At 40.1% G+C, this 16731-nt stretch overlaps 1 protein-coding gene across 1 annotated transcript; it reads right to left on the bottom strand.

Moving 5' to 3' along the window:
* Positions 1–4846: 4846 nt before the first annotated feature.
* On the bottom strand, positions 4847–15754 carry CACYBP (calcyclin binding protein). Its single transcript, XM_019976636.2, has 6 exons — positions 15480–15754; positions 11201–11420; positions 8552–8648; positions 8222–8321; positions 6864–6961; positions 4847–5412 (listed from the first exon to the last, which is right to left on the bottom strand). Exons 1-6 carry the CDS (start codon positions 15498–15500, stop codon positions 5256–5258), a joined length of 693 nt encoding a protein of 230 aa, XP_019832195.1. The 5' UTR covers positions 15501–15754; the 3' UTR covers positions 4847–5255.
* Between the last annotated feature and the right edge of the window lie 977 nt (positions 15755–16731).

The following is a 16731-nucleotide window of genomic DNA, read 5'->3' as shown; positions in this document are numbered from 1 at the left end:
GAAAGATATACCCATTTGAATGCAGAGTTCCAAAGAATAGCAAGGAGAGATGAGAAAGCCTTCCTCAGTTATCAGTGCAAAGAAATAGAGGAAAACAACAGAATGGGAAAGACTAGAGATCTCTTCAAGAAAATTAGAGATACCAAGGGAACATTTCATGCAAAGATGGGCTCAATAAAGGACAGAAATGGTATGGATCTAACAGAAGCAGAAGATATTAAGAAGAGGTGGCAAGAATATACAGAACTATACAAAAAAAGATCTTTGATGACCCAGATAACCATGATGGTGTGATCACTCACCTAGAGCCACTCACCTAGATCCTGGAATGCTAAGTCAAGTGGGCCTTAGGAACCATCACTATGAACAAAGCTAGTGGAAGTGATGGAATTCCAGTTGAGCTAGTTCAAATCCTAAAAGATGATGCTGTGAAAAGTGCTGCACTCAATACGCCAGCAAATTTGGAAAACTCAGCAGTGGCCACAGGACTGGAAAAGGTCAGTTTTCATTCCAATCCCAAAGAAGGTCAATGCCAAAGAATGTTCAAACTACCGCAAAACTGCACTCATCTCACACGCTAGCAAAGTAATGCTCAAAATTCTCCAAGCCAGGCTTCAACAGTATGTGAACTGTGAATTTCCAGATGTTCAAGCTGGATTTAGGAAAGGCAGAGTAACCGCAGATCAAATTGCCAACATCCAGTGCATCACTGAAAAGGCAAGAGAATTTCAGAAAAACATCAAATTATGCTTTATTGATTACACCAAAGCCTTTGTAGATCACAACAAACTGGAAAATTCCTAAAGAGATGGGAATACTAGACCACCTTATCTGCCTCCTGAGAAATCTGTATGCAGGTCAAGAAGCAACAGTTAGAACTGGACATGGGACAACAGACTGGTTCCAAATTGGGAAAAGAGTACGTCAAGGCTGTATATTGTCACCCTGCTTATTTAACTTACATACAGAATATATCACGTGAAATGGCTGGGCTGGATGAAGCACAAGCTGGAATCAAGATTGCTGGGAGACATATCATTCACCTCAGATACGCAGATGACACCACCCTTATGGCAGAAAGTGAAGAGGAACTGAAGAGCTTCTTGATGAAAGTGAAAGAGGAGGGTGCAAAAGCTGGCTTAAAACTCAACATTAAAAACTATTATCGTGGCATCCAGTCCTATCACTTCAAGTAAATAGATGGGGAACGATGGAAACAGTGACAGACTATTTTGGGGAGCTCCAAAATCACTGCAGATGATGACTGCAGCCATTAAAAGACGCTTGCTCCTTGGAAGAAAAGCTATGACCAACCTAGACAGAGACATAACTTTGCCAACAAAGGTCCATCTAGTCAAGGCTATGGTTTTTCCAGTAGTCATGTATGGATGTGAGAGTTGGACTATAAAGAAAGCTGAGCACCAAAGAATTGATGTATTTGAACTGTGGCTTTGGAGAAGACTCTTGCGAGTCCCTTCGACTGCAAGAAGATCAAACCATTAATCCTAAAGGAAATCAGTTTGAATGTTCATTGGAAGGACTGATGTTGAAGCTGAAACTCCAGTACTTGGGCCACCTGATGCGAAGAACTGAGTCACTGGAAAAGACCTTGATGCTGGGAAAGACCGAAGGCAGGAGAAGGGGACGACAGAGGATGAGATGGTTGGATGGCATCACCAACTTGATGGACACGGATTTGAGCAAGCTCCGGGAGTTGATGCTGGTCAGGGAAGCCTGGAGTGCTGCAGTCCATGGGGTTGCAAAGAGCTGGACATGACTGAGTGACTTTACTGATTACAGATCATAAGGAGACCATGAAAGCTGCTGACTTCTGGCATATCACTGATAACCTACCTTTTCCTTTGAATCAGGTTCAAGTACTGTTCACATTTTTTTTTTTTTTTTTGCCATCTCTACTCCTCCCTTTTTTCTTCATGTAATTCATTTGTTGGAGGAGCCAGGTTATTGGTCCTATAGAATGTCAACATTTGGCTGTTTGCTTCTTTATGTGTCCTTTAACTTAGTCTATTCCTATAAAGTGGTATTTACATCCAGTAGCTTGACCAGATTCAGGTTTAATATTTTAGGAATGGATCAGAAGGCTCATATCTGGTTGTCCAACTTTTGCTCTACAGTCACTTATCTGTAGAGCAAACTCTCATTCCTTTGCTTAAAACTGGTATTTAAGTGTTAGCTCCTTCACATATGTGATGCCTTCCTTGATAGGCCTTTGTTGTGTGCTTCTTAGTTCTGATACTAGAAGTGGCCACAGTTTCACTGTTTGATGCCTTTGCTTCCACTATTCTCTTGGCCGGCAGTCTCATCCCTTGCCTCCTGATTTAAGTTCAGTGGATTTGGGAGGGGCAGCGTCACCCCTGCATTTGAAGGGGTGTCATTAATGATTTTAGCATTTCACTGATGGTTGTTACCCTGACCTGTGTTTCAATTAATGGTGATTTTCTAAATTCCCTTATTTTTCTGCATCAGCTGTCATTTTTCTGTAAGGAACTTAATTTATTTTCCTGAAATAAGTCTGGATTTACATGCAACTGTTCAGCTTTCCCACCACCAATTGCAGAAGAGGCTTTTTCTCCATTATAGTCTTGCCTCCTTTATCGAAGATTACTGACCACAGGTTTGTGGGTTTATTTTTGGACTTTCTGTTCCCTTCCACTGATCCATGTCTGTTTTTGTGCCAACACCATACTATTTTGCCTAGTGTAGCTTTGTAGTACTGTCTGAAGTCTAGGAGGGTTATGCCTCCAGCTTTGTTTTTCCTCCTAAGGATTGCATTGATAGTTCTGGATCTTCTGTGGTTCTATATAAGTTTTAGGATTACTTGTTCTAGTTCTGTGAAAAATGTCATGGGTACATTGATTGCATTAAACCTGTAGATTGCTTTGGGTAGTATGGCCATTTTAACTAGTTCTTCTAATCCAACAACATGGCATGTTTTTTTCTTTGAACCTCCTTCTGTATCCTTTATCAGTGTTTATTATAGTTTTCAGCATGTATTTCACCTTCTTGATTAGATTCATTCCTGAAGTGAAGTCAAAGTCACTCAGTCCTGTCCGACTCTGCAATCCCAAGGTCTATACAGTCCATGGAATTCTCCAGGCCAGAATACTGCCTTCACCAGGCAATCTTCCCAACCTGGGATCAAACCCATGTCTCTTGCATTGAGGGGTCTTTACCAGCTGAGCCACCAAGTTCATTCCTAAGGTATTTTGTTTTGATCATGATTTACTTGAAATGTAGTTGACTTATTCAATAATGTTTCAGGTGTACCACAGTGATTCAGCTATACATACACGTATCGGTTATTTTTTCAGATTCTTTTCCCTTACAGGTTTTTATAAAATACTGTACAATTCCCTTCGCTTGGGCTAGGAAGTGCAGAGGTGGCATGACCCTCCGTGCTGATCTCTTTCTGCCCTGCCTGCCACAAGCTGGGTGTTGCACCCCACGTTTGCACCTGAGGCTTTCTTTCCCAGCTGACCTTTCAGCTGGTGAAGGATCCCAGGGTGAGGAAACTGGTCAGTTTTGTCCTACCCAGCTACGTGGTGATATCTCTTGCCACTTTGGTTCTATGAGATTTGTCACCAGTGTTCAGTGGGCATTTGGTGAGAATTATTCTTTAGGTGGGTGTATTTTTGCTGTATTTGTATGAGGTGAGTTCCACATATTTTTCTTCTGCCATCTTGATCCATCCCCAGGTTTTTAGGTTTTAAATTCTTAAATTGTAGGTGGTCAAAACAATGGGAAAAGGTACATTCACAGGATTGCTCCCATCCCATCTCTTTTCTTTCCCTATTGGTGGCCATTTTTATTAGTTTTGAGTTTTTTCTTCCATTGTCTATTTATATGCAAATATATATATATATATTACATATTCACATTTCTCACCCTGGCCGACACTAAGGTAGGTTTAACAGAAACAAGGTTCTGCACTTTGCTTTTCCACTTACTGTCTCCTGGTTGATCACTGTGTATCAGTATATGGAAACCATCTTCATTTTTTGGTGACTATCATCAGTACTTTCTGTGTAGATGTTTCAAAGTACTAGTTCACTCACCCATTCCCCTATGAGTTGACATTTGGGTGTCTCCAATCTTGTGTATACCTCAGTATCACTCCAAATTTTTGCCAGTGTTATCTTTGGGAAAGAGCCTAGTAGAATTGTGAGAGGATAAATACATATATAATTCTGGTAAATACTACCAAGTATTCCTCTATACAAGTTTTAAGCTTCTCAACCTTTTTAATCCATTACCATATATATATTGCCCCATACCGTAACAGTCAGTACATTTTAGACTGTTTTAAAATTATTTCTCTTCTGAACAAGGTACTTTTGTATGTTAAAGGTCACTTTACATTCCTTTTTCTAAGAAACTGTTAATAATTTTAGAATTCTTTCAATGTTTTTGGTTATTGTGGGGGGTTGTGCATCTTGCTCTTGTCATTTTAGGAGGAATAATAACCTTTAAATAAACAATACCCCTAAAAACCTGACATTTCTAACATACTCTTGGACAGAATAGCTTTACTAACTTTTCTGAGCATAAAATACATGGATGTGCACATTTATTATTGCTCTGGGGTTACTGTTTTTATAAGCCATCTATCTGATCCATAGCAAAAATCCTTATTAGTACCATACAAATGTGTTTGTCTGTTATGTTTAGATTTAGTTCTAATTTATTCATAAATATATTTAAGCCTAGAGAAAAATATTTGTGATTAGATTAGGCCATTGTGATACATGCTATGTGAATTACTTAAGCTGTGGGAGTAAAGCAATCAACCTCTGTAACAACCTTAAAACACAGGTACAAATTTGCATTTCATGTAAAAATTCAGGCTTTATTTTTATTCTTACACTGGCGGGAGCTGATGTTAGGAACTGAAAGGCAAGCATGAACTTTGTTTTCTACCTCTGAGCTGAACAATACACACGATGCGGCATTTTCATTAGGCAAGATTCGCTTTTTTACATTTCACACCAGAATACAACGTTACTCTTCTTGAATAAAATGGCCTGGTTACTAAAGAAACCATCCATGGAGGAAGTGTTTAATAAGCGTATTTTATTTAAATAAATCCTCCAGCAGGAAATGGAGAATTCACTGCCTTTACTTAGAAGAAGGCTGTGTAAGTAGTTATATGTCAGATTTATTTGTGCAGCTCAGCAACATTTCCTTATTGGAAACATCATTTTTCCACATCTCAGTTCCCAAAAGACTTTAAAGTCTCAGAAGTCTGTATCTCCTTTGGCTTGCTTCTCTCTTGATTCCACCCAGGCTTTATTAATGGTTCGCTTCATATCATCATCTCCATCTTCATAAATTTTCTTTAGAACATTCATTAATCCCTCACTAGGATCTGTTTCAGTGTCATAGGAGGGCTTTCTATTAAAAAAAAATACACAATAAATAGTGAAGGAATATATATATAACAGTTTATACCTTATGATTACTAAGTACAGAGAGACTAATTAGGCTGTAGGAAGTACACGTGTTAAGAGCCAGACAGTATCCTAAAAGAAAGAATCAAAACATGCATGAATTTATCTAAGACAATATACACCCACAGCTAGCTCATCAAAGAATGTCATCAAAAACGGTAAGGGGTTGTTATCTTGGGACCCTGGCATTTCCTGGAGTTTTAGCAGAAAAGGTAAGTAAATAATCATTTACCTTTCTGAACTGTTTTAATGTTTTAAAACCATGTTTCCTCATGTATTATAAAAATTTCATTGAGAAAAATAAACATACATTATAACACATAGACACATACTGAAGCACATATATATTTTAATTAGAAAAGCCTTCCTCTTAAGACTGAAATACAAGAGTCTTGGGCTTGGTGGTATAAAAGCACACTTCTAGTTTAATCAGTGTGCAAACTGGGCCCGTTAACTTTTCCACTCACCTCATTAAGTGCCAGATTCTTGGGATATAGTAACGTAAGACAGGTTCCTATATTCAGGTGACCCATTCTAGATTTAAAAGCAATTCCACAGATAATGCCTAACCTTAGCCAACCACAACCCAAATGCCCAGTGGCTATGGGAAGGGGGAATAAGAGATGTTGATGGCTAATTGACACAATGTAGTACATTACCACTGCAGGAGAACAGAGGAATGTTTGACCTAGAATGGAAGCAGCTCTGAATAAAAATGTTTTTCAGAATAGCCATTACTAAGTAAGATAAAAATATTCTCTTTTTCACTCTGTACCAGTGATGGTGGTGGTGGTTTAGTCGCTCAGTCGTGTCTAACTCTTGCGACCCCATGGACTATAGCCCACCAGGCTCCTTTGTCCATGGAATTTTCCAAGCAAGAATACTGGAGTGGATTGCCATTTCCTTCTCCAGGGGATCTTCCCGACCCAGGGATCGAACCCAGGTCTCCTGCATTGCAGGCAGATTCTTTACCGACTGAGCTATGAGGGAAGCCCACCAGTGATAGTGAAATTCTAATTATATAGCAGAAACTTGTGGAACTCAAAAACTGTATATGGGCATCTGGGCTACTCTGTAGCTACTGAAATGCAGTCTCCCAGGAACGAGCAGTTACCTGTATAGAAGCACCACAGCCCGGGGTTAAGAACTGGCAAAAACAACCAACCACAAGTACAAAGACCTCCTTAAGAAGCAACCTGCTAGACACATGCCCCCTTCTGGTGCCCTCTGACAAGCTGGAAGCAAGACATGGGCTGGTCAGTCAGAGGACATAAGGTAAGTGGTCAAATTATAGACTATAATACAAATGCAATACAAAATTACAGACTACTATCAATGAAAATCTATAATCCCAGTAAAAAATACATTATAATCCTCAAATGAGAACAGACTCACTCCTTCTCTTTGCATTCTTTTTCAACCTGAGTCAGGTAGTCCCACCGCGTGTTTTCTGCTTTCTTTCTACATAAGATCAGAACTGTATCTGTCTTGACCTAGGAAAAAAGTAGAAAACAGGTACAACTTAGAACACATGGTGATAAGCATGAATATTTAGAATATAATTATTTATTCAATTACTTGAGTTACTGTTATATACAGGACCTGTTTAGGTATTAGTAATAGTTTTATAAATAGGCTGGAGTCTGAAGACTTATGGAGAAATGAAATCATATACAAGTAAAACTGGAATACCTTCAAATACTAGGTGCTATCAAAAGAGGGTATTAATGGGACTGGGGGAGATTAAAGAGGATATTAATGGGGACTAGGGAAGGAACTTCACTCGGAAAGCCTTTCTGAGGTGAAATTTGAGCCGTGGCCCAAGATCCAGCAAAAGAGGGCCTTCCAGGCAGTTGACATGGCAAGGAGAAAGGCTGCAAGAAGGGATGATTTTGGTTATTTGAAAATAAGGAGGAATGCTGGATTTTGATGACTGAAGGACAGAGTAATATGGTAAGAGCAGTCAGAGTCATGCAGAAAACCATGTCAGGCAGTATTGGTTAACGAGTTTGGAAGGTGAATATGCAAAAAGAGCAAGAACACATAACCCTTTCAACAAACATTCATATGACTCTAGGAGTTCTTTGAGTACTACCTTCAGCTATGCCATTAGTGGACAAAGAAAGGAGCAGGGAGTCATAAGCTAATCACTGAACTATATTCTAATGTTACCTTTCAGCTGCTTCATTAACTATGTAAACACAGCAGAATGGCGCGTCTATATACCAGAGGCATTAAACTTTATTTAAATTAGGTAGAGATTATATGAATCAGTGAAAAATATTTTCAAAGACACTTTATTTCAATTTTGTGAAACAGATTTTATTCCCATTGTACAAATGAGAAAACTGAGGTACAAAGTGATGAAGTGAGCTGCCAAAGGTCACAGCAAGTGATAAACCTGGCATTAAAACCCAAGTCTCATTCTAACTATTTTCTGTTTGTTCAATACCCTCCTGATTCTAATGCAGTATTCTTATAATCTACTTTTCTAGAGCAGGAGCTGGCAAACTTTTTCTGTAAAGAGCTACTAGATAAGTTTAACATTTCAGGCTTTGTGGGCCACACGGTATACTGTAGCTGCTTAAACTTGCCACTGTAGCACAAAAGCAGCCACAGACAACACGTACACAGGTGAGCATGGTATGTCCAAATAAAACTTTATTTAAAAAACAAGCAGCAGGATAAGTTAATTCCAGTTCATCTTCATTTCATAAGATTTCACAGTATTATGACCAAAAACGTAAACTTACCTTTTTTGAACTGCCTTCCACAGAGATGGGTTTCAAGAGATTATTCACAATCATGGAGTAACTCTTCCCATTTAGGTTCTTTACCAAAAGATCAAATGACCTACAACACAATAGTAAGTACATTATCCTTCTAGTTCTATAAAAGGTGATAATCAGTTCCTGTGGAAAAAAAGCCACAGTTCTATTTTAGGATGTGCATTTGGCCATCTCAGAGCAGAAGACTCAACTTTTAAAGCGGATGTAAAGGATAATTAATACTCAAGCAGAATTTTAGAAACTGCAAAGGAAAGGACCCATTATAAAGCAATCTTCTCCACTGTGAGAACTCACCTCTCTGTGAAATTCACCTGCACACTCTCAGCAGGCACTTGATGAACTCCGGGTAAGGTAATGTAGATTTTCACAAACTTATCTGACTGGTCCCATCCTGGTAACAATAACAACAGAAAACAACAGAAGTAAAGCCTGATACTATCTCTAGAACAGCAAATGCATATAGTTCATAAAAAAAATTCAGTTAATTATCTAATTCCATAATCATACCCACTTCTCTAAGCAGTTCAACAAATGCAATCCTAGCTTCCTCAATCCCTTTCCCTGATAAAGCAGAATATAAATTTAGAGTCAAATTCATCCAAATACACCAAATTTGACTAACAACATCTAATAAATGTTACTTCAGTATATATTATCAAACTATTTAGTCTCTAACCTAGAGGGTTTACAGAAAACACACAAACATCATATAAAAAGCATATTACATAACAAAATATATTTTTATTTATTTATTGTGTACTATATATATGACATTTTCTTACCTGGTCCAGTATAATAGAAATGTAGTGTTAAAAAAAAAAAAATGTGCTAGAGGGTTCTGGAGAATTTAATTTAGTTTGTTCCCATTCATTCAACCCATCCTCCCCACCGATAAGTTTCTCCCTAAACACAAACCTAGATTCCTAGTTAAGATGCCACAGCCCTACCACCTTCAGGCCAGTTTTCTATAGTCAAAGAAGTACTTAGCATATTTCCTACAGTACTGCAGCACATCACTTAAACACAGCACTTAAAACTGCTTTTTGCTATGACAATACTCTAAACACATGATGACCTTCATATCTCTCTTTATGTCCTTTGCTCATACAATTCTCTTTTCTTCACAAGTGCTGAACGCACCTTTTAAACTGAGATGTTTCTTCTAGTTCTCCCTGACTCTTACCTTCCAGCAGAGTTATTTTATCAGCTATAGTCTCATAATACTTTATAAAGCTTTATTCGGTTAAGCAAGTATTTATTAAGTACTTACTATGTGTTAGATATTGAGAGTACAAAGAAAAAAAGATTATCCCTGCCTTCATGAGAGCTCATTACTCAGACTTCAAGCTGTACTGCTTCCAAAATAAAAGTCTACAGTCAACTGAGGAAAAATGGTATTATGACACTGTTATGGTACCAGGTGTGTATGTCCCAACCACACCATGAGCGGGGACTGGGTCTTGCTCACTGTTTTGTATTCACAAGTCCAAGTACAATACAAGATATTAGATGCTCAGAAATGTTTTTTGAATTTAACTGGATTCCCTTCCTCAGTTAATATGGGTGGTGGTTTGGCAAAGTGAAATAGGAAACAGGAAGGCAAAAAGCTGTCCATATATATGAAACTAGCCCTCATCTAAAAACCTACAAACAACAAATGCTGGAGAAGGTATGGAGCAAAGGGAACCCTCCTCCACTGTTGGTGGGAATGTAAATTGGTGTAGTCGCAGCGGAGAGCAGTCTGGAGGTTCCTTAAGAAAGTAAAGACAGAATTACTGTACGATCCAGCAGTCTCGCTTCTGGGCACATACTCAGAGAAAACCATAATTCAAAAGACACATGCGTCCCAATGTTCACTGATGCACTATTTATAACAGCCAGGACAGGGAAGGAACCTAGATGTCCATCTAGAGGAATGAATAAAGAAGATGTGGTACATACATACAATGCAATATTACTCAGCATAAAAACGAATAAAACTGTACCATTTGCAGAGATGTGAATGGACCTAGAGATTGTCTTAGAGTGAAGTGAGTCAGAAAGAGAAAAACGGTATAGGTGAACTTATCTGCAAAGTAAAAATAAGACACACACAGAGAGAACACACACAGATACCAAGGGGGAATGGGGTGGCGGTGGTGGGCTGGACTGGACTTACATATATACACTACTGTGTATAAAACAGGTATAAGAACTGACTACATGGTACAGGGAACTCGACTCAGTGCTCTGTGGTGACCTAAGTGGGAAGGAAATCCAAAACAGGGGGGACGTAAGTATACCCATAGCCGATTCACTTTGTTGTACAACAGAAACTAATACAACATTGTAAAGCAACTATACTCCAGTAAAAAAGATATCTATGAAAATTCAGCAAATCCAAAAAAAAAGTGTATATACACATACACACAAGAAAAAAATTTAAATACATAGCAAGCTAACATATATCAATATATCACTATTACCATTGAGTTGGAAATACTGAATGCTTACAATTTGTGGTAAAATAAACAAGTATTGATTAATGCTTTTCCACTTTAGTTTAAAAATGTTAATTGTACATGTGTTTTTTTGGGACATGCATTATATCCCTTATAAAATATTGTATTCTAAACAGTATTACGGTTATTACTAGAATATCTCTGAATAGTAGAATTACTATTATTTTCTCCTTCATGTTTTTTTTCCTATTATCCAAATTTTCTTTGATAAACATATATAGATACAAAGCTGAGTCCACATATACTGAATATATTTCAGAATAGGTTCCTTTTTAATCTCTTAAAAACCATCTTATTAAATAAGAGCTGACAGGTCCTCTATTTCGAATGACCAAAAACACTCACTCAGAACTTTTCAAAAATGATTTTGTTAGTCACTACTGAAGAACAGGCCTCCTCAGAGGCAGAAAGAGCTGGATGTGATGTGAGGGACAAGTCATACCATAATTACTGATTTTCACTGTATATCCTGTTGTAATAGGAGCAACCACAGCAGCTGGCTTCTCATTTTCTGTAAGTTCTGCTTTCCTCTGTGATTTCTGCTGCATCTTATTCTTCATTTCTGTCTCAATCTTGGATTTTTCAGCTGTCAGGGCATCACGTACTCTTTTCCTAGTGGCTTTTTCCAACAGCACCTTCACCTCTTCTAGATCTTTCTGGAGCTGTGTTAAAATAAAAGATAAATTAGATACGATAAAAAAGATAGTCTGATATTGTGCATATTGATCATTTCAACTTACTGAACTAAGAGCTAAGAATAAGAGGGTCACTTAAATTGTCTAGGATTGGTAGCAACTAGGAGTCTTTCCTCCAGCCTACTGAATTGTAAATAACTCAAGGTCCCTTTCTTTTAAAAAGGAAAACTTGGAATTAACAATAGGTAATCAAGCCAGATTTTTCCAGTTTGGTAGACTGTTTGCTATCTGCCTTTGTTTTAAAAATTGTATTTACAAGATACTTTTGTGATTTATAAGTATTTCCTGATAAGATGAATAAATTCAACAAAAAGGGATTCATGGATTTCACTGTAACATGCAATCGTGTCATCAGATACTAGGAATTTTTAAAATATTAAAATAAATGAGTACATGATAAGCATGGTGAAATGATACAGCTACTCGACTGAGGTAATCCTCTACATTCCATCAATGATTGGTCCTCAATGATCTTCCCACCTCAAATAGTATAAATAAAAAAGCTTACTATTTTAAGACAAAAGATAAAAAAAGACAAATTTCTTCTAATAAGTTGTCTGATTCTAAAGCTCCTGGTTAATTTTACCATCAGAAGTCTGGGACTGGGTTGCACAGTAGGGGGAAAACCTGGGCAAACAATCCACCACACTCCTGATCACTGCGAATGCCACCTGTTCCTTCTTCTCACGCCAACACATGGCCGATTTCTATTTCTTTCTAGAGAGAGACCAAGACACTATTAAAAAATTAATGGGCTTAAAAACTTTTTCCCACTTATCTTCTGACCTACTGCAAACGCATGAGATCTTTATAAACAAGGGATTCATTTTTGTTAAAATGACTTTACATTCTCACTTGATACTAGCAATTTGACAGGAAGACTGACATTATAGCCAGAGATCATGTAAGGTTCAATATAAAAATATTTAAATGCTTGGTAACTTGGTATAATACCCAAAGAACAGCTTTAAAGTGTTTATGAGTCTTAGAAAATGCAAAGACTTTCTGCATTTTCCGTATAGATGCCTTTTACCCCAGGTCTTTTATCTCATTTCACTCAGATGCGCTTGTCTCACCTATCTGTAACTGCGAACTTGGTATAAAAAGTCCAACTGTGCCCAGTCTCCTGTACAAATTCTATCACCGCCTCCCAAAATTCATGTTACTAAGACAAAAATTGCAAGCTCATCTTTTAAGCATAGTACCAAGTTCCTTTTAGTTCAAATCAATCTTTTCCGTTATCATGGTTTTAAAAATTCACATCATAATAAAAAGATGACAAAAAAATTAAAATGCACAATGAGTATATTCTGAGTAAGGACTTAACAAATGAAAATGTGTAGTCTAAACAAGAGGTTTTACTTCTTGACTGAAATAGAAATCCTTTTTCTAGGAGAAAAAGAAACAGACAATTATGCAAGAGATCCCTAAGCCCTCTCTACAGCCAAACTCTATAGTACTACAAAAATAAGATATCCACTCAAAGTCTGAAGCAACTTACAGCAAGCCTGTTTAAGGTAATTCCTCAGTTCTCTGTTATTTGCAGAGATATGACCAGTAAAATTGATCCCTTGGGACTTTTCCTGTACACATACCTTAGATACAGCATTTTAATTTGTCTAGGTATTCATTTGTTTTCCTTATGCAAAATCACATCTCCCTTTTATCCCTATTCATAAACATACTTTTTTTATTTCCAAATTCTTCACTAGGAAGCATTAAAACCAAAGTGCCTTGAAACAGGCAAAGGACTTGTAGACATTTCTCCAAAGATATACAAATGGCCACCAAGCGCAGGAAAGGATGCTTAACATCATTAAGTAAACATATTAAATCTACCTCACATCCACTAGGATGACTAACAACAAAATCCAGCAAACAACAAGTGTTGTTGAGGACGTGCAGAAATTGAAACCTCCACACACTGTTTGTGGCAATGTAAAATGATGCACTTCGGAAAGGAGTTCAGCAGTTTCTTAGTTACCATACGACCCTACAATTCCACTCCCAGATATATACCTAGAGATTTGAAAACCATATATCCACATATAAAGGTGTACACAAGTATTCAGGGCAACACTGTTCTAGGGGCCCGAAGAGTGAAAATCATCCAAGTGTCTATCAACTTATGAATAAAGAAAATGTGGTATATCCAAACAAAAGAATACTCTTCAGCCATATAAAGAAATACATGCTTCACCAAGGAATGAACTTGAAAACATTATGCTAAGTAAAAGAAGCCAAAAAGCAAAACGGTCATATATTGTAACATTCCACTTTTATGAAATGCTCAGAACAGGCAAATCCATAGAGACACAACTAGACTGGTGGGGCTGGCGGGAGGAGTAATGGGAAGTGTCTGCTTAATGGCTGCTTGACAGATTTCTCTGAGAGTTGAAAAATTATACAGTGCTGATGACAGCACAACACTGAAAATACTAAAAAGCACTGCACTGTACACTCGAAAATGGTTAAAACCTGTGACTTTCATCTCAAACAAAACCAAAAATCCAAATTGTCCCTAAATTGTATACACTGCAATTAGAAAGCTCCCTACTTTGAAGATGACTAGTGCAGAACTATCCATATGTAGGACTGTAAAGCCACTTCTTTATGGACTATAAAGAAGGCTGAGCACTGAGGAACTGTTGCTTTCCAATGGTGGTGTTGGAGAAGAAAATCTTCACAGTCCCTTGCACTGCAAGATCAGTCAATCCTAAAGAAAATCAATCCTGAACATTCATTGGAACGACTGAAGCTGAAGCTCCAATACTTTGGCCAACCTGATGTGAAGACTGACTCATTGGAAAAGACCCTGATGCTGGGAAAGACTGAGGGTAAAAAAGGGGACAACAGAAGACGAGATCGTTGGATGGCATCACTGACTCGATGGATATGAGTCTGAGCAAGCTCCAGGAGCTGGTGAGGGACAGGGGAGCCTGGCATGCTGCAGTCCATGGGGTCGCGAAGAGTCGGACAGGACTGAGCGACTGAAACACAAAAAAGCCACTTCAGAGACTCTTTCCTCAGGGCACATGGTACCATCAGGCCTATATTTAACACATAACAAACTTGTGGCAAGTTATCTAGAATAACACACACATGCGCGTTTTCTTCATTTAAAGCAAATTTTCAGATTCAATAAAGTCAATTGTGAGATTTCCCAGTCTTGCTCATATTAACCATTAGATTTCCAAAGAACAAATCTAGCCAGTGGATACTCAACACTTTACTGTGAATAACAGTATTGACATCTTAAGTCAGAAAAAGAGCAAATCAAGTTTATGATTCCCGTTCTGCAACTGCGCAGTCTCCAAAAATACTGCCTTTGTTCAGTTTACAGGGCTTAAAAGAGAAAAAGCTATTTACCACTACTAAGTTACAACTAACTTTTCAATTTATTTATTTTTGAAAACGCCTATAGCAGACTGCTGTTTTCAACATTTAGAACTCTTGGTCTTTACGACTCGATGAAATGGATACTACTGTGGCCCACAGAAGCACCATAACTTGTCCAAAGTCCGTGCAGAGAAAACATGACTAAGAGATTTAAGTGCTAGGACCGAGAATTTCCCATTTCCAACCGCCCTCTACCATAGAACAACAGTTTTTGCAATCAGCTGTAATTTAACGAAGCTTCACGTCCTCAGGCTCGTGTTAACCCGAGCGGAGGAGCCTGAGGATAACGTGAAGGTGACCAGCCCTCAGGTCCACCACCGCACCTACCTGCCACCTGGAACCACATCTCCCGCTCACCCACACCGAGCCGTGGAGGCGTCGGAAAGCAACTTTCCGGGGGGAAGCGGAGGCCCCGAGGCCCGCAGCGGCCGGGTCGGCACCGAGGCCGCTGCAGTTGGGCGGATGGGAGGCTAGGCGGCAAGGGCGGGAATCCGAGGACGCAGGCTGGCGGCCTGACTGGCAGGTGCCGCCACCGGCCGAAGGGCAGCTCGGCACGGGAAACGGGCGGGAGACGGAGCGGAAAGCTCCAGCAAGGCCGAGCGAGGAAGATGGGGCCGAACTCCTTACCTCTTCCAAAGCTGAAGACATGATCGGGCTGCGTCAGGCAAGGCCCGGGCTGCAGCGGCGTAGGACGGAGAACGTGAAACGCGGAACCGAGCGCTCTCACCGCGAGCGCAGACAACACCGGCACGAGTAGCGGCGGACACAGCCAGCGAGCACACCTGACCCTGCGCGAGATCTCGGCCCGCCTCCCGCACGCGGCGCCTCTGGAACCTTCGCGAGTCCTTCGCCACCGCCCAGCCAGCCTCAAACACCGCCTACCGGGCTCGGCTCCTCCTCGCCCCTCCTGGCCCCGCCCCAGCCATCTCGTCTCTTAGCAACACTCAACTCTCGCGATCAAACCGGCAGTTCGAGAAGAGTAACACCTCCACCTCCCAGCCCGGGAACTCTACGGAGTATACTTTGACCCCGTTTGTCCCGCCCGCGCAGTCGCAGCTCGGAACTGCTGCCTTCCGTACGGTAATAACCATAGCCCAACCCCGGAAATCTGTGGGGTCCAAACCGGAAGTTGACAGAGTCGGTTGTTTCCGTGCGCTCTAGGTTCCGGGGCCATCGAGGCGGCCATCTTGTGTAACACTAATTTGTGAACTTCTACGAGGCCAGGAAAAAAAGGGGGAGAAAAGGAAACCTATTTATATTAATGTGAGAGGGAACGAGAACGTTAACTGCAGAGTCCTGAAGGGAATAATTTTAATTTTCACTACGTTCTGGCGCTCTGGAGACGGCACGACTTACTGTGTACAACGTGGTTACGTCATCACGGACCGCGAGAGGAGGTGGAGTTGCATTGGCCACGTGACCGGACCCGTTAGCGCGGCGGGGCAAGTAATACAGCTGCACCTGGAGACGTCACGATTTAGCGTGTACGACGTGGTGACGTCACTACGGACCAGGAGAGGAGGAGGGGTTGCACGTGACCCGGACCCGCGTCGCGGCTCGGGTAGTAAGCGTAGTAATATATGGTTATCTCCGTGGGCCCAGGGGTTGCGGCCCCGCGACCCACTCCAGTATTCTTGCCTGTAAAACCCCGTGCACAGAGGAGCTTGACGGGCTGTAATAGTTCATGGGGTTGCAAAGAGTCGGACGTGACTGAGCGACTCTCTTTTTTGCCCCCTTCCCTCCGTACACCGTGGAAGCACTTCCCGTGGAGTCCTCACCGACCATTCTGCGAATCTCTAGTTGTCACCCAGGTTTGGAGTCGGTTTAAGTGAGCCTGTAGACCATAGATATCGACTTAGCGACTGAACAACATCGACCT

Source organism: Bos indicus, chromosome 16, assembly GCF_029378745.1.
Source record: "Bos indicus isolate NIAB-ARS_2022 breed Sahiwal x Tharparkar chromosome 16, NIAB-ARS_B.indTharparkar_mat_pri_1.0, whole genome shotgun sequence".
In the NCBI taxonomy this organism is placed as follows: domain Eukaryota; kingdom Metazoa; phylum Chordata; class Mammalia; order Artiodactyla; family Bovidae; genus Bos; species Bos indicus.
This window is presented reverse-complemented; position numbering and strand designations above follow the sequence as displayed.